Source organism: Chiloscyllium plagiosum, chromosome 31 (genome assembly GCF_004010195.1).
Source record: "Chiloscyllium plagiosum isolate BGI_BamShark_2017 chromosome 31, ASM401019v2, whole genome shotgun sequence".
Classification (NCBI taxonomy): Eukaryota; Metazoa; Chordata; class Chondrichthyes; order Orectolobiformes; family Hemiscylliidae; genus Chiloscyllium; species Chiloscyllium plagiosum.
The window spans coordinates 19,406,727-19,433,289 of NC_057740.1; the positions used below are offsets into that span (position 1 = coordinate 19,406,727).

The 26,563-nt window shown below is 40.3% G+C and overlaps 1 protein-coding gene across 2 annotated transcripts in view; it reads left to right on the forward strand.

The window, feature by feature from the left end:
• Positions 1–19,495, forward strand: part of LOC122565297 (tyrosine-protein kinase ZAP-70) — a 100,547-nt gene extending 81,052 nt beyond the window's left edge. For both annotated transcript variants that reach the window (XM_043721106.1, XM_043721105.1), the window contains 6 exons: positions 6,027–6,204; positions 6,618–6,824; positions 8,864–9,056; positions 10,234–10,374; positions 12,510–12,622; positions 19,228–19,495. In XM_043721106.1, coding sequence (XP_043577041.1) covers positions 6,027–6,204; positions 6,618–6,824; positions 8,864–9,056; positions 10,234–10,374; positions 12,510–12,622; positions 19,228–19,324 — 929 coding nt within the window. In that variant the 3' untranslated portion in view covers positions 19,325–19,495. The remainder of the gene's footprint in view (positions 1–6,026; positions 6,205–6,617; positions 6,825–8,863; positions 9,057–10,233; positions 10,375–12,509; positions 12,623–19,227) is intronic.
• Positions 19,496–26,563: the final 7,068 nt, after the last annotated feature.

The window sequence follows — 26,563 nt, forward strand, 5'->3', positions numbered from 1 at the left end:
GCATGGATGAGTTGGACCGAAGGGTCTGTTTCTGTGCTGTACATCTCTATGACTCTATGGTGCCTCACTTTGTAGCCAGGGAGTTGAAGGTCTTTGTGGATGGGATGATACAGAGGTGGGAGACCCTGTTCCCCCCAGACCAGTGGAGGAGGTCACAACTTGAGATCATGCCAGCCTGGGCTAAGGTTGCTGCCAGGGTCAGTGCCATCTTAGCTCTCTGGAGGAATGCACAGCATTGTAAGGAGATCAATAACCCTCTCCACTCCTCTAGTATAAATGCCATTCTCTCCTCTCTGATACATCACGTTCATTCTGTCTCTGCTACTGCAAGAACCTCCCACCAAGGCTCATGCTACATCACTCTCACTACTATTTGCAACATCATCCCTCGCTCACTTTCACCAACCCCAGCCCCCAACATCACTAACCCTTCATAGCCCCAGCACTACTTTTGCACTTTCTGAGGATACCTCTCCACCTGCTACCACAGGAACAGCTGTACTACGCACTTCCTAATATCTTAATACCAGCCTCTACCTCATTTCAGAAATGAAAACAGGCCACAATAGACCAAAGAGTCAATACAGACCTTAAGACTATAAGAAATACAACAATAGTAAGCTATTTGGTCCCGTGACCCTCTTCCACCTCTCAATAGGATCATGGCTGATCATGGTTCCTCCTATCCACTTTACTGTCTTTTCCCCATTTCCTTTATTCCTCTACTGACCAGCAATCTATCAATTTCACCGTTAAATATATCCAAACACTCTGCCCTGATAACTATCTGTGACAAAGAGTTGCAAAGACTTAAAACCCTCTGAGACAAGAAATTCTTCCTTGTCTCAGTGTTAAGTTGGTGCTCTTCAATTCTGAGACAATGCCTTCTGGTCCTAAACTCTCCCATGAGGAGAACCACCCTCTCAGCATTTACCCTGTCAAGTCCCTTAAGAATCCTGTATATCTCAATGCGATCAGCATCCATTCTTCTAAATTCTATTGAATACAGTCAACATGAGGCATTTGCTCATTAGAACATACCAGAGATCATCCTTGTGAACCTTTTCTAAATGGCATCCTAAGAAATTATACCTTTCCCAAATTAAGGGGACTATTATGGTGACACATTGGATCGGTGGCTAGCACTACTGCCTCACAGCCTCAGGTGACTGTCTGAGTGGAGTTTGCACATTCTCCCTGTGCCTGCGTGCGCTTCCTCTGGATGCCTGGCTTCCTTCCACAGTTCAAAGATGTGCTGGTTAGGTGGATTGACCATGCTAAATTGCCCAATGTGACCAGGGATGTGCAGGATTGGTGGGTTAGTCATGTGAAATGCAATGTTATAGGGAAAGAGTAGCAGCGTGGGTCTAGGTGAGATGCTCTTTGGAGGGTTGGTGGACTTGATGGGCTGAATGGTCTGATTCCATACTGCCAGGATTCTACGAAAACTGCTCTCAGCACTGTAGATGTGGTCTCACCAGCACAGATGCAGTAAGACTTCACTTTTATACTCCAAACCCTTTGAAATCAGGGCCAGCATTCAATTAGCCTTCCTGTGTGCTCACTTTCTGTGTTTTGTGCACAAGTACCCCCAAGTCTCTTTGTGCTTCAGCTTTCTGAAGTTTTTCTCTGTTTAAATAATACTATATTTTGTTCTCTGTTCCAAAATGAACAATTTCGCATTTTTTCACATTGTGCTCCATTTGCCAACTTGTTGCCCACTTATTTAACTGACCGCGGTGGTGGGCTACCTGACATTTGGCTGCTCATCCTTTATGAGGAGAGGATCCTGACACCTCAAGTGGCTAACTGACCTGTCCAAGCCCCTGGACTCATGTCAGAGGCTGCCCAGCTTAATGTCCCAGGACCTCCGATTGAGGGCTCAGTGCATTTGCTTGCCTTCATTGATCAGTGCATTCTGTTCAGGAGATGGGACGTCATGTTACAGCTCTACAGGACATTGGTGAGGTCACTTTCAGAATATTGCATTCAGTTCTGGTCTCCTTGCTATCGGAAAGATGTTGTTAAACTTGAAAGAGTTCAGAAAAGATTCACAAGGATGCTGCTGGGATTGGAGGATTTGAGCAATAGTGAGAGGATGAGCAGGCTGAGATCTTTTCTTTGGAGCATCGGAGGCTGAGGGGTGACCTATCGAGGTTTATAAAACCATGAGCAGGATGGATAGAGTAAATAGCCAAGATCTTTTTCCCAGTGTAAGGAAGAACAAATCTAGAGGGCATAGGCTTATGGTGAGAGGAGAAAGATTTAAAAGGGCACGAGAAGCAACCTTTTCTCACAGAGGGTGGTGGAGTATAGAATGAGCCAGAGGAAGAGGTGGAGGCGCGTACAATTGCAATGTTAAAAGGCATCAGCATGGGTGCCTGAATAGGAAATGATTAGAGGGATATGGGCCAAATGCTGGTAAATGAAACTTGGTCAATTTAGAATATCTGGTCAGAACGGACAAGTGGACCAAAGGGTCTGTTTCCATGCTGTATAAGTCTATGACTCTGATTTGACTGACGATTGCTGATAACCATGTCATGCTTCTGGGTTTGTATCTGTACTATGTGGCATAGTAGTACAGCAGTACTGTGAACCTGGTATCTCTGGCTGAGGAGTAAGATACAAAAAGGCAAGGTAAGGCAGGGATGCTAGAAGTACCCAGGCAGGCTCAGAGTGGGTGTGCGCTATGAAAGCGAGAGAAAAACTCGGGGATACAATGTGATCTGCTCCATGAGCTGGGTGTATACCCCTGAGTATGCAGTATCCTTGCTGCAGCATTATAATGATAGTTTCCTTTGCACCCTGAGGTGCAGCATTGAAGTACAGAAGCAAAATGTAAGTGGATCAGAGATGTGCTATATGGGTTCTTGAAGTTGGCACTTGTTGGCTGCCAGTGTCTGTGGAAGTGGGCTGTGGGTAGCTAGTGCCATTTGAGCATGTCCTGAGATGCTGTTGCATGGTGACCAACATAGAAGCTCATCACATCCAGCAGCTAATTATAGTCACCAGGTACCCATTCTGATTTCCTTATCAAGCACTCCTGTCATCTAGATTGCTCATGGTGAATGATAAACTAGAAAGCTGCATATTAATGACATGAAATCTGCAGTTCATTGAGTCATAGCGACATACAGCACAGAAACAGACCCTTCAGTCCAACTCGTCCATGCCAACCAGATATCCCAACCTAATCTCATTGCCAGCACTTGGCCCATATCCCTCCAAACCATTCCTATTTATATACCCATTCAGATGCCTTTTAAATGTTGCAATTGTACCAGCCTCCACCACTTCCTCTGGCAGCTCATTCCATACACGTACCACCCTCTGTGTGAAAACGTTGCCCCTTAGGTCCCTTTTATATCTTGCCCCTCTCACCCTAAACCTATGCCCTCTAGTTCTGGACTTCCCCACCCCATAGAAAAGACCTTGTCTATTTATCCTATCCATGCCCCTCATGATTTTATAAACCCCCATGTGGTCATCCCTCAGTCTGCGATGCTCCAGGGAAAACAGCTCTAGCCGATTCAGCATCTGCCTTTAGCTCAAATCCTCCAACCCTGGAACATCCTTGTAAATCTTTTCTGAACCCTTTCAAGTTTCACAACATCATTCCAATAGGAAGGAGACCAGAATTGCATGCAATATTCCAACAGTGGCCTAACCATTGTCCTGTACAGCTACAACATGACCTCCCAACTCCTATACTCAATGCTCTGATCAATAAAGGAAAGCATACCAAATGCCTTCTTCACTATCCTATCTACCTGCGACTCCACTTTCAAGGAGCTATGAACCTGCACTTAAGATCTCTTTGTTCAGCAACACTCCCTGGGACCTTACCATTCAGTATATAAGTCCTGCTAAGTTTTGCTTTTCCAAAGTGCAGCACCTTGCATTAAATTAAACTCCATCTGCCACTCCTCAGCCCATTGGCCCATCTGATCAAGATCCTGTTGTAATCTGAGGTAATCTTCTCCGCTGTCCACTACACCTCCAATTTTGGTGTCATCTGCAAACTTATAATTAGCAACAAATAATCCGCATTAACTGGCAACCCGCCACTGCCAAGTGACAATCACACCTTAACGCCTACATCATTATCAAAACATGTAAGGTGTTGTTCTCAACGTTGCAATAAGCCTTGCTAAATGTCTGACGCAATTCAGACACATTCCATGTGACAGCCCATTTTGTTCAGGCACCTATAACATTCTGCACTGGCTTTACAGCCTCGGTATTAGACAAAGTCACAGAAAAAGAGTTTTCAGTGTTTTGAAGAAAATGGTTTAGATGTCTATGCACATTTATACAGGATTACTTAGAATCATCATGGAATCTCTACAGTGTGGAAGCAGACCATTCAGCCCATTGAGTCCACACTGATGTTCCAGAGAGCATCCTACTCCCTGCCCTATCCCAGTAACCCTGCATTTTCCTTGAATAATCCACCAAGCCTACACATCCCTGGATACTACAGGGTAATTTAGCATGGCCAATTAACCTAACCTGCACATCTTTGACTATGGGAGGAAACCAGAGCACCTGGAGGAAACCCACGCAGACACAGGGAGAATGTGCAAACTCCACACAGACAGTGGTGAAATAATGCGGCAAAGTACTGATATGCTTCATCATTCTTTTTAAAAACATCTTTTATTTTGCCAATTATCTCCCTTTCTTTCTTCTTCTGACTGAACTGGTTCCATCCTCCCCACGGGATTGCTTATGGTTTCCACAAGACTTCTCATCCAAATTACCACTATTTCTTTGAGTTGAAATGTATCAGCATCCTACTTAACTAATGTTAGTAAGCTAGTTAGTAATTTTAAAGATTGCAACAGGTTTTGTAAAAATATTTAGAAAGTAAGTGAAGGTCAAGAGTGGACATTGGACCACTGGAAAATGAAGCTGGAGAAGTAGTAATGATTAGATTCCCGACAGTATGGAATCGAAGAAAAGATTGCAGAATACTTGTAAGTGTGTGGTAAAATTGGCTGAGTCAGCATGGCTTCACCAAGGGAGGTCATGCCTGACAAAACTGTTCAAATTCTTTGAAGAGGTAATGAGCATGTTAGACAAAGGAGAGCCAGTGGACATGATCTATTTGATTTCCAGAAGGCCTTTGACGAGGTGCTGCACAGAAGTCTGCTAAATAAGATGAGAGCCCATGGTGTTCGGGCAAGGTACTGGCATGGATAGAGGATTTTCTGACTGGCAGAAGCAGAGAGTAGGGATAACAGGCTCTTTTTCAGGATGGCAGCCAGTGAGTAGTGGAGTCCTGCAGGGGTCAGTGTTGGAACCACAACTATTCACATTATACATTAATGATCTGGGCAAAGGGCAGTGTTACTAAGTTGCCAGATGACACAAAGGTCGAGGGACCGATAGTGTTGAGGAATGGGGGAGACTGCAGAAGGATTTGGACAAGCTAGGAGAATGGGCAAAGAAATGGCAGGTGGAATATAATGTGGGAAAATGTGAGCAATCCCTTGGGGAGGATGGAACCAGTTCAGTCAGAAGAAGAAAGAAAGGGAGATAATTGGCAAAATAAAAGATGTTTTTAAAAAGAATACTCGTATTTGTCCTAAAGACAGAGGGTAGACTAACTGACATATTGTTACCTCCTTGAAGAAAAGTACAACATTTGTGGTTTTGCAATTCTGTGGAACTTGCCCCCAAAACCAATGGAATTTTGGAAAATTACGAGCTATACATGTCCTATTTCTGAGGCTGGAAAAAGAAACATGTGCAACCCTTTCATTTTTTGCATTATCAGGGATCTTGAGGAGGTATAGCTCTCCATTGCAGTCACTTTGCTAGAGTCGACCTGTCAACAGGCAACACCCTTATCTCCTGAATATAAATTATTTTGATCATTTGAAACTTTGCATTCTTGCATTTGCTCTGATGAATACAACCTGAAAATTTTAGGCAACATGCCTTTCTTTCCAGCAATATTCATGTTTTGTATAACCACATTACCGTTCGAGTGTTTAATCAATCCAAAAACTTTCCAGATACTGGACGACGAGTTCTTCCTATGGATGCAGAGTCATTTGTAAGCCCCTACAGTGACCCTGAAGAGTTAAAAGATAAGACATTGTACCTGAAGAGAGAATGCCTACTAATAGATGAAGTGGAGCTAGGATCTGGCAACTTTGGCTGTGTGAAGAAAGGAGTGTATAGGATGAGAAAGTAAGTAATTTAACTATATAATTTACATATATAAGCCTTGAAAAGTAGCTTGAGGATTCAGTTAATAACCTTAACAATTTCGCCATTCACAGCATCTGTCATGGCCGTCAAGGTAGATGTAACAATCGGCAGAAAACTAAATGATCAAAGAGGTGACAGACTGTCTAGTAAACAGCATAACAGCAGATCAAGGTAGATACAAAGTAAATTAGGAGAAAAAAAAAATTAGAGAAAGTGGTACTAAGGAAAAACAAAACAATAAAACTTATTAGAAAGACAAATTGTTGTTGTCAATCTGGTTAAAAGAAAGAAACCAGAAGTGACTAAGACAATAAAAGATTTCCAATCTTATACATGTGCATTTTTCTTGAGCTTGTTCAATTCCTATTTACTGTTTTTATTTTTTTATTCAGGAAACAGATCGATGTCGCTATTAAAGTACTGAAAAATGATAATGAGAAATCTTTAAAGGAAGAATTAATGAAAGAGGCAGAATTTATGCAGAAACTGGACAATCCTTACATTGTGCGAATGATTGGAGTGTGTCAAGCAGAAAATCTGATGTTGGTGATGGAGATGGCTTCGGGAGGTCCCCTCAACAAATTTTTGTCTTCCAAAAAGTGAGCATTTGAGCTAACAGTAAATTTTTGGCTTTAAGTACACAGATTCCTCATTGAGATACATCCTGCACTCTTAAGAATAGAGAGCTCAGTCAAAGTCTGGCAAAAGTTAAAAGCCTCCTCCATGATAAACCATAAGAATGCAATTGGAGTTTAACAGACACGAATAAGCTGCCATTGCTTGTCCATACAGGACCCAGTTAGTGTTTTATCACCAGGCAAATTTATTGTTGAGGTGCATATTTGTCACTTTGAGTTGATACTGTGGACACTTGATTACGGATACGGAGAATCATTGAGTCATAGAGTATAGAGCATGGAAACAGACCATTCGGATCAACTTGTATATGCCAACCAGGTTTCCAAAACTGAACTTGTCTCACTTGTCTGCATTTGGCCCATATCCTGCTAAATTTTTCCTATTCATGTATCTGTTCAAATGTCTTTGAAATATTGTAATTGTACCCACCTTTACCACTTCGTCTGGCAGCTCGCTCCAAATATGCACTACCCTCTGTGTGACAAAAGTTGCCTCTCAGGTCCCTTTTAATTCTTTCCCCTCTCAGCTTAAACCTCTAGCTTTGGTCTCCCCTATGCTGGGGAAAATAACTTGGTTATTCACCTTATCTCTACCCCTCATGATTTTCTAAACATCTATCAGGTCACCCCTCAGCCTCCTGTGCTCCAGGGAATAAAGTCCCAGCCTATCCAACCTCTTCCTATAACTCAAACCTTCTAGTTTTGGTAGCATCCTTGTAAATCTTTTTTTACACTTTTTCCAGTTCAGGGATATTCTTCCAATAATAACATCCTTCCAATATTGGGGCAACTGGAATTGTATGCTGTACTCCATACCTCTGTAGATTTTATTTAGTCAACCAGTTCAGATGTGTTATGATAAACCTTTGGAATAGATGGACTTGAACCTGTGCCTTCTGGCTCAAGTAGAGATACTACTACTGTGCCACAAGAGCCCCATGATACTGCCATGTGTTTGTTTAGATTAGCTACACTGCCTGATAAAAACATCAGTCAGAAGGAGCATAGCAGAGATTCCAAGTAAATTATTGATCCAATCTGGATTTAGCCTCCTGATGCAGAGAAGAGACCATCGTGAGCCCCAAAACAATATATTGGAAGAACTTTGGTTTCAGGAATGTAATGCTATAAATACATCTCATTTGAAAACTCGGAGCTTTTGCAGGTTTCAAAACAAAAATAATAAAAGCAGCCATTTATAATCAGTCTCAATCTTGTCTGAAACACTAGAATTAATTGGCCAATATCCTCCAGTATCAGCAAATGACTAGATATTTTGGAAAGGCCCTTTTTTGAGTAGCATTTGTGTCTAACGTCAAATTTCAAAGTATGTTTGTCACTGATTAGTAAATCAACTTTCGAATTATGTTGTAAAACTTACAAATGAGTCAGTTTCAGTGGTTTACTGAAAATTAAACCACAAATGATCTGAATAGCTGGTTTGCCCTTTTGTTTAATCAGTTTAATACGTCTAATCTTTGTGACACTGTCAACATGTTTGTCTACCCTTAAGTTTCAAGCTAGATCAAATCTTTTTTGGGCTGCCAAGATCTTATTGGTATTCCTGCTTTATTGATTTTCAATTATTACAACATCTCCATATTGTTTTTACTGTGTTCCTGTAATAACGTTGCACTTTAAAATATAAATTTTTAATGTTAGCCTGGCCTATCATTTGCTACATAATGATGACACACATACTAACATTGTCTGTAGCTTAGAAACCCAGAAAAGTTAAAATAATTACTGGGGTGAGTTCTGTTGTGGTGAGTCCTGCAAATGTTCTAGACCAAAGTCAAACTGTCTATGTCTTTTCATGGTTTTACAGTGAATATTTGATTTTGTATATTGTCCATTCTCAATATCTTACAACTGGAAAAATACAATTGAGAATTAAATATTGTTTCGTCAAAGGTAACTTTCAAATACTTGCCAATGGCAGAAAATACTTCTAGCAGATTATTTAAAAAGAAGCCTTTCCTAATCTATTTTTTCATTAGAGAAAAGGTCAACATAGACAATGTTGTCGAATTACTCCATCAAGTGTCAATGGGAATGAAGTATCTGGAGGAAAATCATTTTGTGCACAGGGATCTTGCTGCCAGAAATGTCCTGCTGGTCAATCAACATTATGCCAAGATTAGTGATTTTGGATTGTCCAAAGCAATAGGTGCTGATGACAGCTACTACAAGGTAAACCTCATGGTAATCCAGTCAAAGTAATCACTGAGTGTCTGGGGCTGAATAACTAGACATTATTTTGTGGAATGTAGTTCTGGAAACTTCACTAGGTGCAATGCAGAGGTCCCTTCATTCTTGTCAGTGTGTATTCAGAAAATATTATGAATCCAAAGGTATGAATATTTACAAAATAAAATGGCTAATTCTGTGGCTATTGTATCCTGTTGTCTGAGGATAAACTGATCCGTTTGCCCAAATGTCACAGAGGTTTCTTCTTCAATGTCCAGTCTGCTGAAGGTAAAGACATTAAGACCATGAAAAAGCTTTTCTAACAATACTCTTGGCTCCTGTCTTGGAACTTTTCAGTTGTTTAGATTGGATAGATCCTTGGACAGTGGTTGTTTAAATGTTAACCTGATGATTTGTTCATTTGTTAATATGGTACTTATTATTCAAACATGATCGTATACAACAATTGTCCTCATGTGCCATAAGCATAGATCCACACAAACTGGGATCACTGGATTGTAAAGGAAATGAGAGCCTGGCCAATTTGCACCTTCTAATATGACAAGCAACTTGCATGCATATAATGCTTTTAATATGGAATAAGTTCGCTTGCAGAGGAAGAATAGATGTTTACCCTTTACAGGGCCCCAGATCCCACTTAACCACCCTCTAACTCTGAGGCTGCAGGTTGTCTGAAGGGTCCTTCCTGATTCCAGTCTTGACCTGCAAAAAAAGTCAACTATTTGGGTAAAATGCAGCCCTTTTTTTTCAGATTGATGTCCATTCATCAGATTTTTGTCATATTAACTCAATTATGTTCTTCAAAGACACTGCTGGACATACTGAGTGTATCTGAATTGTTTTGCATTTGTTACAAATTTTCAGAATCTCTGATATTTTGCATGTGGATGAAAGGGAAATATATTGGGAAATTACGTATCATCTCAATATTCTTTACTGAGCAGCAAAGTGGGCAAAAGAAAGTTCAGATGGGCGAGTCAATAAATATCACATCCAATTTCACCTATTTGTTCAGTATCATGTTACCTTGATTAAAACTGGCACTATTCTGTCACACATAATTCAGTAACTCCCAAAATACTGAAATCACACTGTCTCACAAAGGAATCACTTGGGAAATAACTTTCGAATTAGACTTTTTACTTCTGATTCGTCCTAGGCTCGAACTGCTGGGAAATGGCCAGTCAAGTGGTATGCACCAGAGTGTATAAATTTCCGAAAATTTTCAAGCAAGGCTGATGTCTGGAGCTTTGGTATTACTATGTGGGAAGCATTGACTTATGGACAAAAACCATATAAGGTAAATCCTGTTTGTGTGGTCTTGTGAGTGAAATTTGTTTCACCTCAGATCATGCTCAATGCAGTTGAATTCTTTTCCAATGGAACAACTTTCAATTTGCACAAACAGTTATATTTATCTAAATGACTGACTAGAAAGTAATTATCTAAATGTAATTCTGGGATGAAGAAAATCTATTCAGATCTCAAAGCATCGGTCATTGTGCACATTATCAGATCATTTCAAGCTCTTTCAGGTGACTGTAACTATTTATGTACTAATTTTTGTTAAATTTATCTTGTTACTGTTTTTAAAGCAAATATTCGTTTAGCTTTCTTTCCGTTGCCACCATGCCACAACCACACTCACCCTGACCTTATATCTTTCAGTTCCATTAATTTATGAGTATTATTTGTCTGTCTGGTGATAACCTTATTTATAGCAACTATCAGATTTTTAATTTAAGCCAAAGAACAATAAAGCTGAGAAAACATCATCGAACTAGTCAATGCTCGTGCAATCCGTTAGATACAGGGTTCAATCGCTCACATCATCTTAAGCAGCCATATGGAGGCAGAGCAAAATGAAATGGAGGCCAATGTTAGAAAATAAAACTACTGAAAAATTTCCCCAACTCCTTAAGACAATCTCCAGGCAAGTTGATGCATTTAGATTACTTACAGTGTGGAAACAGGCCCTTCGGCCCAACAAGTCCACAGCAACCCACCGACGCGTAACCCACCCAGACCCATTCCCCCCTATATTTACCCCTTCATCTAACAGTACGGGCAATTTAGCATGGCCAATTCACCTAACCTGCACATTTTTGGACTGTGGGAGGAAACCGGAGCACCCGGAGAAAACCCACGCAGACACGGGGAGAATGTGCAAACTCCACACAGAGAGTCGCCAGAGGCGGGAATTGAACCCAGGTCTCTGGCACTGTGAGGCAGCAGTGCTAACCACTGTGCCACCATGCCGCCCAAGCACAGTGCATTCCTAAGCATTGTATCTTCCTTCCCATTCAAAATCCTTCAGGACTGGAAAATACCATTTCTATGCATCAAGTGATCTTGTAACAATCTTCCTCCTCCATTTTATTTTCACGAAGAGCGAAAAGTTGAATAGGAATACGAGTGAGCCATTCAAGACTGTTGCACCTCCTCTGTCATTTAGTACAATCATGGCTGGCCCAACACTTCAATATCTTTTACCCACACTATCGCTATACATTTTCAAGACATTGATAAAATTTTATCAACCTCTACTTTTAAAATATTCAAAGTCTGAGCTCCTACAACTTTCTGGGGTACAGAATCCAAAGGTTTATCACTCTCTGAGTAAAAACATTTCTCCTCATCTCCATCCTAAATGGAATCCTCTTATTTTTAAATTATGTCCCCAGCTCTAAGTTCCCAAACAGGGAAAACACACTCCCTGCATCTGCTCTAATTGTTCCTTTAAGAATTTTGTAGATTTCAATGAGGCCACCTCTTTGATGCTCTAGAGAACACAAGCTCTCTTCATCAGCCTGTCCTGCCAACCCAAGTCTGATGAACTTTTGTTGCACTTTCTCTTTGGCAATAATGTCTTTCCTGAACTAAAGAAACCAAAACTGCACAAGGTCTACATTTTGTGTAGTCTAACCAAGCTCCTATTCAATTTAGGAAAGACTTCACTACTTCTGAACAGAAATCCTCCTTGCAATCAAAGCTAACATTCCATAATATTCTAACATACCTAACAGCTAGCTGCATCTTTATTTTAGGCTTCAGTGTCTTATTGACAAGGGCACCCAAGTACCTTGACACATCTAACACTTTCTAATTCCTCACCATGATGTGGAGATGCTGGTGTTGGACTGGGTTGGACAAGGTTAAAAATCACACAACACCAGGCTATTGTCCAATGCTTTTGGAGCACTGCTCCTTCATCAGGTAGATAGTGGAGTAGGATCATAAGACACAGAATTTATAGCAAAAGATCAATATCATACACTGATGCGATATAGTAAACAAACCTAGATTGCTGTTAGGTGGGAACCCATTGCTGAAAAATATTTAGAATATACTGTAAAAGTCCTGGTTATAAATTAATCAGATTTTCAATTTTTAAGTCATTTTCTGCAGGCAGTAAATCTGAATCTTTTTTTGCAGAAAATGAAAGGCCCAGAAGTTGTTAGTTTTATTGAGCAAGGAGGCCGATTGGACCGTCCTCCTGAGTGCCCAGATGAAATGCATGAATTGATGCAGAAGTGTTGGATTTACAAGTAAGTTTGAATCGATTTTCATCTTCAGATTAATAAGTGAATGATAGTTGTATGAATCTCTCAGAACAGGTATTCAGTCATTAATCATCAAGGACCATTTGGATAGGATAGAGTTACACTAGTTATATTTTATGAGGAAGGAGTTCTGGTGCATATATGTTTGTTTTCTATTTTTCATTAATGTAATGTGGAGATCACTGACTTTATGTAAACATGTTATATTATCAACTTTCTCGGCTGGCCATTCTGTTTCTGATCTGATGCAGGTCCTTATGCAGGCACGACTTGCTGAATGGCCTGATGTCCCAAGCAAGGCAGCTCCTTCTCTATCTTTCTTACAAACTGCAGCAGTCCAGATACTGTGGACACTCCAAATTCTTTTTCTATCTAAATTCAGAAAATAAATATCGGAATATGTGCGATAGAACGCTAGCAGCTTGTTATCTGCAACACTGCCTCTTTACGTATTTCGCAGAATTGTAACAATATAACAGAATGTAATCTTGATTTCACTGGCCACAGGTAATCAGCAATAAATCTCTTTTGTGATAAGTATGAGACTCAGAAGTTGCAAATTGCACAACAAGGCCATCATCTTCTGTTCAAATAAAATCAATGCTGCACTACTTGTAGTAATAAAAGTGTTCAGAGATTCCAATTTTTTTACTGAATTAAGCAGAATCTGGAGCCCAAAGAACTATGCTGTTGGACGGCAATTGAGGTAAAGTCATGAAAACCAATGTTATCAATGTCTCTTAGACTTTGAACTCATCCATAACCATGACAGAAAATGAGAAGGTTAGACAGAAAAGGCTATTCATTCAATCTTATATGAGTCACTATATCGTCTTGATCCTGCACAGGTCTTGACTTAGCTTGTTTACAAAAAACATTTACATTCCTATAAAAGTAATTATTTCTATGCAGATTACAGTTACACATTTTTCATGTTTCACATCCAAATGAGGTGTTAGTAAATGTGTGACAGTGGAGTATGTTGGTGTGGAATGTGCCTTATCTCTAATATGTGGCTAAATGCATACATACATTCAAGAATCGCATGGCAGTGCTGTTCTTGACTATATGCGTCTCTTGATAATTATTTTTAGAAGTGGTTTTGTGGCAGCAGAGATGCTAAGCTTGTAATATTTTAAGAGGTCTTTACAAAATGGTTTTCAATAAAGTATGTTAAACTCTATGTCAAAAGTTATAACATGCGATAATTTGCTCAATTATCATATATTCTTATATTTGTCTAAATACAGTCCAAAATGACAGTCAATGTGGAAATTAATTTCTCAATAGGTCTATTGCACTTGGCACAAACATCTGTTCTAGCTAAAACAGGAAACTGCACAATCTTTAATAACTGGATTAACTTGAGAAAAATAGAGAAACACACCAGTGCTTGGTTATGTGCAACTTGGCACAAAAGAACCAGGAAATTAGATTGATTTAAAATCTCTCTTTATTCAGCTAGCACCTATACTTTTAGAAGAATAGCCTTCTGAGTGATCAGTGCTATCTCCAATAGTGCAGTTCTTTCAACAGCTTCATTAAAAGGAAGTGTTCTCCACATGTTATTGTGAATAGCACTGAAACTTCACTGTTGTCGCCACAATATCATTTTTATGATGAACTGCGATGCCCTATTCTACTTTAAATTTCTTCTTCCAGAGAGCTATATATCAAAATCCATGTCAAGCAAACCACATATATAGGTGGTATAATGAATAAAAGAGATGTTAATATTAATTTAGTCGTGGTAGGAGGTCTTTTACTAATGGGCCCAAAGTTGGCTGAAGTATTGGGTCTCCATTTCAGCGGTCAGTAGGACTTACAGGTCACTCTGCTATAACACAGATTTCATTAGCAAGAATGACTATAACACAATTGACAAATTGTGGGCATAGTTTGGATAACACAAACTTTCTACTGAACGGGTATAATGATTTTCTATTAGCAATTGTCTACAGCACGATCTTCTACAGCGGTTTTCTACAGTACAAGGTTGCGGAGGAACACAACTGTTATGCTTTATAGCAGAACACACTGTCTCAGTGGTTAGCACTGCTGCCTCACAGCACCAGGGTCATAGGTTTGAATCCAGCCTTGGATGACTGTCTGTGTGGAGTTTGCACATTCTCCCTGTGTCTGCATGGGTTTCCTCTGGGTGCTCCAGTTTCCTCCCGCAGGCCAGGTGAATTGGCCATGCTAAATTGCCCATAGTGTTCGATGCATTAGTCAGAGGAGAAATGGGTCTGGGTGGGTTACTCTTCAGAGGGTCTTTGTGGACTGGTTGGGCCGAAGGGCCTGTTTCCACACTGTAGGGAATCTAATTTAACAACGAATAAGTGTTGGTTCGCTGACAAATGATTCTAACCTTTAAATCATGGGTTGCTGTCTCTTCAAAGAACCTGTGAACATAACTTGGATAGGGTTTCCCTTCTTTGTAGAAGAATGGTAGTGCTTGAGCCTTCTATACACCCCTCCAACCTAGTCGCATTCTCCTGGTTCAGAGATTGCTAAACACAGAGGGCAAGACTTCTCAATGAGAGGTTGAAAGGAACATAAACAAATGATCAAGGTAGTTGTCCTGAACCTCTTTGTATGTGAGAGCTTCAGAGCAACATGTTATCTCTGATCATCCAGTTTGTTTAAAGTACACCTTTTACATGTCCACACTGCTATTTTTGGACGTCACAACTCTGTTGTGCTACTTTACCACAATAAAAGGCTGTTTAGCAGAGGGGAATTGCGTGCAGTGGTTTGAACAGACTCTTCCTGAAACGCTACAGTTTGTGCCATGCATGCAACACTCAATGGCAATATGCAAAATAAATACATTTGGCTTAACTTTTCTCCTGCTGCCAAAACTAGGGAATTAATGTTAACTAATTTCATGGGAGACAATTTTTAATAATCATTATTTGGAGCAGACATTTGAAGGTAAACAGGGATTGACTGTAAGGATGTTTTGGAAGAATATCACCTAAAGCGTAAATTTTTAAACCAGGGATCCACATGGGATGGGGCAATTTGTATTTAACCACTATTCAATTTAGAGAAATTAGAGTTTGACAGCGACAATATTCTTTGAAAACATTTGTGAATTCTTGAAAGTCTACAGGCAATACCAGGCTTTATATTTGAGGCTGATGGGCACTATATGAGAGTGAAAGAAGCTATTGGCATCCTCTTTTCACAAAGATCGATGTTTAATTTTACTTCTGGCAGTTAAAGCCTTGGTTGATGTAAACAACAAATAATTGTCCAATTTCCAGAATTATTAATACATTTCCTATTGAGGTTGTCAAGAAAGATGGTCAAAGGAGCTTTTTTTAAAGGAGTTGGCATTTATGAAACAGAGCTTTAGTCTCTCTTCAAGCAAATTCTTGTTCAGAAAAATTATTTTTCTGTCCAATTCAGATAGGTGATTGTTACTGAGATAAGGAGGAAGTTCTTCCCAATTAGGGTGGTGATGCTTCGGCATTTTCTACCCTGGAGTGTTGTGGATGTTCGATTATTGAGGTTATTCAAAACAAAGATGGACACATTTAAAGATTGATAAGCATACAAATTAGCAGCAGAATTGGCCATTTAGAAACGAAGTGGGTTGGATTACTGTCACTCATTTAGACACAGGGTCATCCCTGCCTAAAAATATTCAAATACCCCTGAATATACCATCTTCAGGCAGAAAGTTCAAAGTCAAACAACACCTTGAGAGAAAAAAAACTAATTTTGTTCCTGAAACAGCAACTCCTGGACTTGGATTAACCTATGAAATTCTCAGGTCCACCTTGTCAAGAACATTCAGGGTCTTATAGACTTCATTCAAGTCACCCCTTACTTTTCTAAACTCTAGTGGAAACAAACTCAGTCTGAAAAATTCTTTCTCATAAGATAACCCTCTCATTCAGATATCAATTTAGTAAACCTCCTTTGACCTGCTTCCAATAAATTTGCATCCTTAAATAAGGAGACCAAAACTGCAGACAGTATTCAAGATAGTAAAGCTATTGAGAGGTATAGGGATAGTGTGAGAGAATGACCTAGAGGTCTGTGTGGAGTTTGCACATTCTCCTCGTGTTTGCGTTGGTTTCCTCCGGGTGCTCCGGTTTCCTCCCACAGTCCATAGATGAGCAGGTTAGGTGAATTGACCGTGCTAAATTGCCCATTGTGTTCAGGGATGTGTAGGTTAAGTGTATTAGTCAGGGGAAATATAGAATAATAGGGTAGGGGAATGGGTCTGGGTGGACTTGTTGGGTAAAATGACCTGTTTCCACACTGTAGAGGTTCTATGATTCTATGAATGATCAGTCATGATCTCATTGAATGTTGGTGCAGACTTTAGGGAATGAATACTATAGCTGCTATTTCCTATGTTTTCTAATTTCCTTGGGAAGGTTTTACCTCAGCACTCAATTCAGGAAATGTTTTCATATGATTACCACCACTGTGGCTTTTAGTTTTGAGGAAACAAAGTAGGACATAAGTTCTGTTTCTATACCTTGATGTGTCTGCACCTTTCATAGATTAATCCAGGTCCAGGAGTTGCTGTTTCAGGAGAAGAGTAAAGATGAGTGGTGCTGGAAAAGCACAGCAGGTCAGGCAGCATTCGATGAAGGGCTTTTGCCTGAAATGTCGATTTGCCTGCTCCTCGGATGCTGCCTGACCTGCTGTGCTTTTCCAGTACCACTCATCTTGACTCTAATCTCCAGCATCTGCAATACCCACTTCTGCAACGGGAGAAGGTAGATTCTAATAATCTTTGTGACTCCCTGACTTGGGCTTCCCTCAAAATGATAGTGTAGTACATTCAGGCCAGAAAACAAAACCCCTCGAAGTTTGGACAGCCCTTTCAGGACAGTCTACACTTCACAAGAAATGCGCAGATCATGACGAATTGGTTGTGCCACAGGGGCCTTCCTGATCTTTTTTTAATTCATTCATTGGGATTTGGATGTTGTTGGCTGAGCCAAAAACATTTATTATCCATCCCTAATTGCCCTTGAAGAGGTGGTGGAAAACTGCCTTATTGAATTGCTACAATTCATTTGCTGTAGGCAATGCTGTTACAGACAGAGTTCCAGGATTTTGACCCAGCAACACTGAAGGATTAGCAATATATTTCCAAGTGAAGATAGTGAGTGGCTTTGATTTGCACTTGTAGATTGTGGTTTTCTAATGTATCGTTGCCCTTGTCTTTCTGAATAATTCTAGTTGTGTGTTTGGAAGGTGCTATATAAAGAGCCTTGGGGAAGTTTTGCAGTGCATCCTGTAAATGGAACACAATACTGATGCTGAGGATCAGTGGTGGAGGGAGTAGGTGTTTGTGGATGTGATGCCAATAAAGAGGGTTACTTTGTTCTGGATGGTGTCAAGCTTCTTGAGTGTTGTTGGACCTACACTCATCTAGGCAATTCCTTCACATTCCTGACTTGTGTGGATATACTTTAGGGACTCAGGAGACAAGTTCCTTGCTGTGGAATTCCTAGCCTCCAACCAGCTGTTGTAACCACGGTATTTATATGGTCCAGTACGGTTCTGGTCAATGGTAGCCTCCAAGATACTTATTGTTTGGAATTCAGCTGTCAATTCAGGAAATATTTTCATATGATTGCCCCCACTGTGGCTTTTAGCTTTTAAAAAAATTTAAGACATAAGATGGTAATTCCAGTGACTGTCAAGGGGCAATGGTTAGATTCTTGTTGGATATGGTCAATGCTTGGCACTTCTGTGGTGTGAATGTTGTTTGCCACTTGTTAGTCAAAAACCATATATTATCCAGATCTTGATGTATTTGAACACAAACTATTTCGGAATCTGAGGACGCAATAATCAGCAAACATCCCCACCTCTGACTTTATAAAGAAGTGAAAGACATTGATGAAGATGGTAGGGCTTAGGATACCACCCTGAGGAACTTCTCCTGAAATGTCTTGGAGCTAAGCATCCAACAACTACAATCACCTTCCTTTGTAACAGACCACAAGCCAGTGAATTCATTAATGTGCTAATTTTAAAGCTGTGACTAGTAGACTCATCTGTGTCCCTTCTTGAACAACAAGCCTCCTTCCACTCCTAACCAATGCTCGCACCCCTGAATCATCAAATCAATAGATTGAGAATCGAAAATGTTGGTCCTGTCATCAATAGGTTTCTGCTACTGCTACTTCCTCCTGAAATGCATATCATGAATTACTCAGTGGCTGAGTGACTGAATGAATCAATGAATGAGTAAGGGTGATGATATTCCAGGATCACACAAAGAGAAACTGCTTCTGGGTAACTAATGGCTATGTAAGTGCTTAAAACACAATCTACATTGTGTGAGTTCCCAATGTTTTATAATATTCATTATGGACCCCACGAAAAAATTGAAAAAAATTGCCTTTTGCTTGATGGAAGTCATTGGCTTCACACTTTCTCCTGCTCTTATGCTTCTTTAGCTAGTCAGGTGTCAGTATGATTTTCTTAAGGTTGTGAAATTTCTGTTCCCTTATTGATTCCCAGCTTTGGAATATTGAATTTTCACATCAGAATATTTAATTGTAATTGCAAAATCAACAATTTATGTTCCATTATGTTTGCTTTTAAAGGTGTGAAGATCGACCTGGGTTTGAAGAAGTTGAGAGCACAATGTGTAATTACCACTATCAGATAACACAGAAGGTATCAACAGATAAAGTTCAATAAAATACCCAGGATTATATTACATAAACATTGACATTTCCAATATGTTGCTGTTTCTGTTATCCTTGAGAGTTCTTGTAGGCAGTAGCTATAAAAGCTTCAAGTAATTATAAACCTGGATATTTAGTGTAACTTTTAGTTAATCATTTGATATAACTTCAAACAAATCGTTTTACTTTTTAAATAGTTGATCTACTTTTGTCCTTCTTAAAACTGAAATGATAAGCATCTACTAATATGACATTTTTGATGTTCGCATTATTCAGGACATTTGTCTGGTTGTTCCAAAGCAATGCTGCAAAATATAACATTTTAACCAGTTAAAATTATCACGTGTTGCATCGATAAAATTATTTGACAATGTTGTATTATATTAATTTTGAAATCATGCAAGAGATCAAAACTTACAATTTGCCCTGTCAATAAATAGTTTGCATAGTTTCTTATGGTGAAATATTCTGAACTTCTAAGATCAATATTTTCACTCAGAATGAAAAATAAAGGAACGTTAAAATCATTGAAAAGAAAATGGTGAATTTGAACCTTGAAGGAAGTGTCCTCTCCAACTGTTCTTGGCAGAAAGGGTAATGATATACTTTTGGCAATTTCTCATCTTGGAAAAGAAGTCTGTGAATAGCAAAGATAGACAGAATGTTATACAGTAAACAGGTGAAATGCCAACACCAGCATATTGGCTTCAACCAGACAGAAAACTGCCAACTAGGGTAGATTATTATGCACTCTATCATGGCAGAAGGAAAGAATGTTTCCAGGGATTCTGTTTCAACTTGTATTTCAACAGTCCCTCTTCCCAGCTGCTAACTGCAAAATGCTTCAGGTGAAGGCCAAGGAGCTATTCTGTGTTATGACCAAGACAGGAAGAATGCACTGTCGCTAGTCCGACAAGTCCACAGCTCTCAACATAAATTTGTTTGAATCAGATCCTGATATGGCTAGTTGTGCTCTTTTTCTGTATTAGAGAGAATATCTCTGCATTAAAAAAGATCCATTAACCAGGTATCTTTAATAAAAATAACATTGTTGATTAATTTTGAAATGAAACATGTTCTACAAAGATGCAGACTTGGTTAACATGCAAGTTGTAATAAGACAATATTAATGTTTACTTCTCTAACAACTCAACACATGCATAGACATGCACACAGAGTTGGCAAAAAGAAAAGAAAGCTGATTTAAGACGACAGGAACAGAATAGTTGTCGAACTTATTCCATTATTTGATACGACTATAGTCATCAAACTATACTGATCAAACACATTGATGACTTTTACTCTCTGCTGATTCACTTTAAACTGAAGCACTTTCTCCAATCCATCTTAGTTCTTGAAGGTAAAGGATACATTCTGTGATTTTCAGATAGCTGTCAGTCTGACATTCTGATGCAAATGACGGAAGTCACTGAACACGTGTTTGTAACTGAGGACTTTTGCAAACACAATCATTCAGGAAATATTAAAAAACTCTTTCAGTGACTTTGCATGTGACAGTACTGGACCAGGGCTCCAGGTACAACACTGGACCCACAGCAAGAATGCATTTCCAGGAAAAATAAAAAGCTGAACTGCAATTTTTTTCTTTAAGTACTGATTTCTCTAATTATTCTGAACAATAACAATAGCAGAAGCTGGAACCTGATAGTAAACCCAGATAGATGGTCTCTAGTAAACAAACAGTTTGCATTAAATATTTGACTACAAGCAAATGCCTTATCCAAAATAATTGAGTATCTTTCACTGATCTTTGAAAAAGTCCAAATATCCAAAGTTCTTTAAACTCAAATATTTGTGTATGTGAAGGCTAATAACACTGGGGTCAGCCAACAACCTTAACCAGAATTCAAGAGCCAAAGCTTCCTGTGAGTCAAAAGAAAAAAATAATCAATTCTTTAATGAAGTCTCTTGATTGATCCGTCCTTCAGGTACAGCTCCAGCAGTGGCCACCATGATACTGACACTGCTAAGGCTTTCAAACCAGTAGTTCTAATTGGTCAGTAGCTCTTAAGGATAGACAGAGTGGTCATTCTGGTGGCAATAAACTTATCGCCTGCTTCTGATCAATTAGACCTACAGGTTGTTGTTTAGATTAGATTCCCTACAGTGTGGAAACAGGCCCTTCGGCCCAACCAGTCCACAAAGACCCTCCGAAGAGTAACCCACCCGGACCCATTTCCCCTCTGACTAATGCACGTACACTATGGGCAATTTAGCATGGCCAATTCACCTGGCCTGCGGGAGGAAACTGGAGCATCCAGAGGAAACCCATGCAGACACAGGGAGAATGTGCAAACTCCACACAGACAGTCATCCAAGGCTGGATTCAAACCTATGACCCTGGTGCTGTGAGGCAGCAGTGCTAACCACTGAGCCACTGTGTTCTGCTATAAAGCATAACAGTTGTGTTCCTCCGCAACCTTGTACTGTAGAAAACCGCTGTAGAAGATCGTGCTGTAGACAATTGCTAATAGAAAATCATTATACCCGTTCAGTAGAAAGTTTGTGTTATCCAAACTATGCCCACAATTTGTCAATTGTGTTATAGTCATTCTGGCTAATGAAATCTGTGTTATAGCAGAGTGACCTGTAAGTCCTACTGACCGCTGAAATGGAGACCCAATACTTCAGCCAACTTTGGGCCCATCAGTAAAAGACCTCCTACCACGACTAAATTAATATTAACATCTCTTTTATTCATTATACCACCTATATATGTGGTTTGCTTGACATGGATTTTGATATATAGCTCTCTGGAAGAAGAAATTTAAAGTAGAATAGGGCATCGCAGTTCATCATAAAAATGATATTGTGGCGACAACAGTGAAGTTTCAGTGCTATTCACAATAACATGTGGAGAACACTTCCTTTTAATGAAGCTGTTGAAAGAACTGCACTATTGGAGATAGCACTGATCACTCAGAAGGCTATTCTTCTAAAAGTATAGGTGCTAGCTGAATAAAGAGAGATTTTAAATCAATCTAATTTCCTGATTCTTTTGTGCCAAGTTGCACATAACCAAGCACTGGTGTGCTTCTCAATTTTTCACAGGAGTCCTTGTGGAATGTAAGAAATATGGCACCACCTCATGAGCTACTGTGGTTCAAGAAAGAGGCTCACCACCAATTTCTGAACGGCAATTAAGTTCTGGCTGAGCTTGTATTGCCCACGTCCTGTGAATGAACATAAAAAAAAGTTGCATTTTTCCAGACTCCTTGAACAAATATTGAATATCCATTGTGAACATCCATTGTGCTTTTGTACACACTCTCTAAATATGATAAAACTGCATGGAAGTGTTCACAGTGAATGTATGCTCCTCCTTTTTCAATGGATTAACAGCTTTAGATCAGCAATATTCTTCTAAAAACTATCCGTCCAGTATTTATCTTCCTTAGCAAATATTGTGGAGTATCACATAATGGAAGCATCAGTGCTCATGTCTGAACAATGAATATCACCATGTATGTTATTGTGATCAAAAACTTATCAAACTTCCTGTTCACTCCCAATGAAAGTCAGGCAAGGTTACAACAGAATATTCTGTAAACAGAATAACGAACAGGAATTGTTGGGTCTTAGCCTATACTAAGGAATGACTAAGGGGAGTGACCTTAAAGCTTATCTCAGGCTTTAGGGTTTCCCAAAGTTAGAATCGTGATAATCTTAAGAATTGGCATACAGCCTACTCCAAAGACAGCTGGGCAGAAGGGGACGAGGTGGTGAAGGGACAAGTTCAAGTGACAGACTTTATCCTGTGGGATCGTGTTCAATTAAGGAATGGAATCGGTGAGTAGCGAAAATAGCCTCTTTCATTCAGCAATCACGGCACAAGTTCAAGATGGCAATAGGATCCCGAAATACAGGTTATACAAGAGCCCCTTCATACGCAGTTCTTACATATATTAAAATTCCTTTACTATGTTGTTACATTTTTTTATCTCCAGTACCCAAAGGTTTGATGGGCTTCTGTCCTGGGAGACAGCAGATGGACTAAAATATGTGCTAAGTGCTAACTGCTACTTCTGATGGGACGTCTGTCCGGTGTGCTTGCATAATTAGGAGGTGTTAGTCCTTTTGTCTTTTAAATTAGTAAATATTAGTACTAATTCTATACCCTCTAAATAAGTTAGAAATTGCACCTGTACTTAATAAAAGAATAAGGGATATTAAACTAATTACTGGACGGCACGGTGGCATAGTGGTTAGCACTGCTGCCTCACAGTGCCAGAGACCCGGGTTCAGTTCCTGCCTCAGGCAACAGTCTGTGTGGAGTTTGCACGTTATCCCCGTGTCTACGTGGGTTTCCTACGGGTGCTCCGGTTTCCTCCCACAGTCCAAAAAATATGCAGGTTAGGTGAATTGTCCATGCTAAATTGCCCGTAGTGTTAGGTGAAGGGGTAAATTTAGGGGGGTGGGTTGCTCTTCGGAGGGTCAGTGTGGACTTGTTGGACCGAAGGCCTGTTTCCACACTGTAAGTAAAGTAATCTAATCTACTGCGGTGGATTGTGAGATTTATGCAAGGTTGCATGAAACCATGTTATAGCAAATAACGGGTTAGTAAAGAGTTATGAATGAATGAATGGGAACCTGGTATTAATGGATCTAGCGAACTGGTGAATGACTTAATAAAGATAGCCTATAACACAATATTTCACAGTCCCTCCTTTTGATTCTACTGAGACCTCTCGAAGAGAATCACACAATCCTTATCCAAGCTTACAGACTTTTAATAGTTTGGCACTACACTTTACAAATAGAAAACATGTACAGTTGAAATAACAATGACAAGCATCATGGTGCTTAGTCAATCTCTGGTCCTGCCGTATTGTGAGATGCCCATTTGATGTGGGGGGCATGAATCCAGGCCTCCATTCCTTCGACCTTAACAGCATTGGAATGGTCCTTCCCACTTCACACCTAAGGCTTCCGTGTGGACCTTTTTCACAAGAATCCAGTTGCCTTGTGAGGAAGCAGACTTTACAGCATCGGTTAATACCTAACAGTAAGATAATAAGATGACAGTCTGCAGCATAGCGGGAGTCTGTGTAAAAGTTGGCAGACTGATCCTCTGCTGTTCTGCAGGCTTCAATCAGAGCCTGTAAATTTGTTGGCTGTGCAGATCCTCCGATGTCATGACAGGGCTGGATGTCTTGACAATCCACAGATTTTCCTGTGCTCTGTCATTAATATCCATTCCCCACTTGCCTTTCGCACAGGCCACATCAGCCTGTTCAAGGTACTGTGGCTTTTCATCAAAGTCCCTTTTTCCTGTTTTGTGCAAGGTAGAGATGTTCTTGTAAAAGTGGCAGGTTCCAGTTTTAGTAACCGACAGTCATCCTTGTTTTTAGTCTAGATGGGATGATCTTTTAATTCTTCACCTTGTAGGGTTCTGATACACCACATTACTTGTGCATCACCAAACTGTAAAGAGGAATTCAGCTGGGTGAGGATATCCATTCCGAGGAGTGGTTGGGCTACAGGTTCTACCCGCGTATAGGGTTATCAACTCGTTGGGCCTGATTTCAAGGTGTATGGGTTTGGTCCGTTTAATTTCAATCTGTCAGCTCCCGCTCCATAAGCTGTCCTCACTGTCCTGTCTAGCGGAAGTTTGGTCTCATACTTCTGGGGCAGGCACATCAACTCTGCTCCTGTGTCTAAAAGGACTCAATGTCCAGGTCACTCGCCCTCATGTTCACTTATAGGCTGACTCCCCACTGCTGACATCATGCCAATAGGAGTGTAGAGTGGCACGGGGTGGGTTCATTCAGTTTTTTGTCAACCTTAACAGCACATGCTGCTGCTGGGTGATTAGTTTATTTTTAAATCTAGGAGATGGGTGTTACTCACAGCTTCCAGGGTCTCCTCCTCCTCATTGCTTATTGGGCAATTTGTCCCTTTTCCTTTTTGCCAGCATCCCCTGGCCCAATAGCCTTCCTCTCCACAAACATAACATTTCCCTGGGCGTTTGTCTTGGGTCTTCCCAGGGTTATTGAGGGTCTGTCCCATTTGTTCGATCTGTCGGGCTTGCCCATATCTCTAGGAGAAAGTGAGGACTGCAGATGCTGGAGATCAGAGCTTAAAAATGTGTTGCTGGAAAAGCGCAGCAGGTCAGGCAGCATCAAAGGAGAAAGAGCATCGACGTTTCGTGCATAAGCCCTTCTTCAGGAAGGCAATTTGATTCCTGAAGAAAGGCTTTTGCCCGAGACGTCGATTCTCCTTCTCCCTTGATGCTGCCTGACCTGCTGCGCTTTTCCAGCAACACATTTTTAAGTTATTGCCCATATCTCTGTTGAGCTGGCGGGCTCGGTTCACCAATTCATAGTAATTATTCCCCCCCCCCCCCCTCCCGGTCACAGTCTGGTTTGGTGAGCTTTAACATTTTAGTGAGCTCAGGTTTACGTCCGGCCACAAAAGCAGACTTCAGTGGGCTATAATCACAACCCCCAAAATCCCTGTCATCCTGCACACTTGGAACTCCTACATATTCTTTCTAGGTTTTCCTAAATCTTTCCTTGTATTCTGCGACTCCTTCTTCTGTGGGTTTTTGACAGCAAGCTGTTACTTTTGTCCAGTCAGTCTTATGCGGACTGTACCCCTGTAACCAATGTTTTATTGCTGTCCAGCCAGCTTGCAGCTCCTGCTTGTACTCTCCAAAAGCATCTTTGATTGCCTCATGGAGGTTATTCTCTTTTAGTTACAATAATGTTCAGAATTTGTACCCCATCCCAGGGATGGAGCATAGGTACTCTTATCTAGCCTAGGCTTTCCCATGTCTCCATTGGCCCCTTCTGGTGAGGTATTTCTTTAGACCCACCTGTCTAAATTCTCAGCAGTCGCAGGTCCATGCACAGTGTGCATTTCCGTGTGTAGTAACAGAACATCCACCTCCGTGCCATCCTCTAATCTCTGTCTGACCATTTTTCAATCATTACTTTCCTGGTTTAAATGGGGCTGTAAGAATGCTATCGGGGATATACAGTCCTCATCGCTTTCTCTGCTAGAGTCCCTGTGTTTCTCAAGGGCAATAGCTTTGTTTTTCTGAATCGCTTCCTGGATGTCTCGGATGGTCGGGTACAAATTTTGCGTGGGCTTGGGAACTGGGGAAGAATATGACAGGACTGTTATCTCATCCTTCACTTTCTTGTTCTCTTTTCCAAGCTCCTGCCTTTTAAGATGAGCTGTTTCCTGTTTGGATCTTTCTGCAGCTGCTCATGCATTACTTTTAATT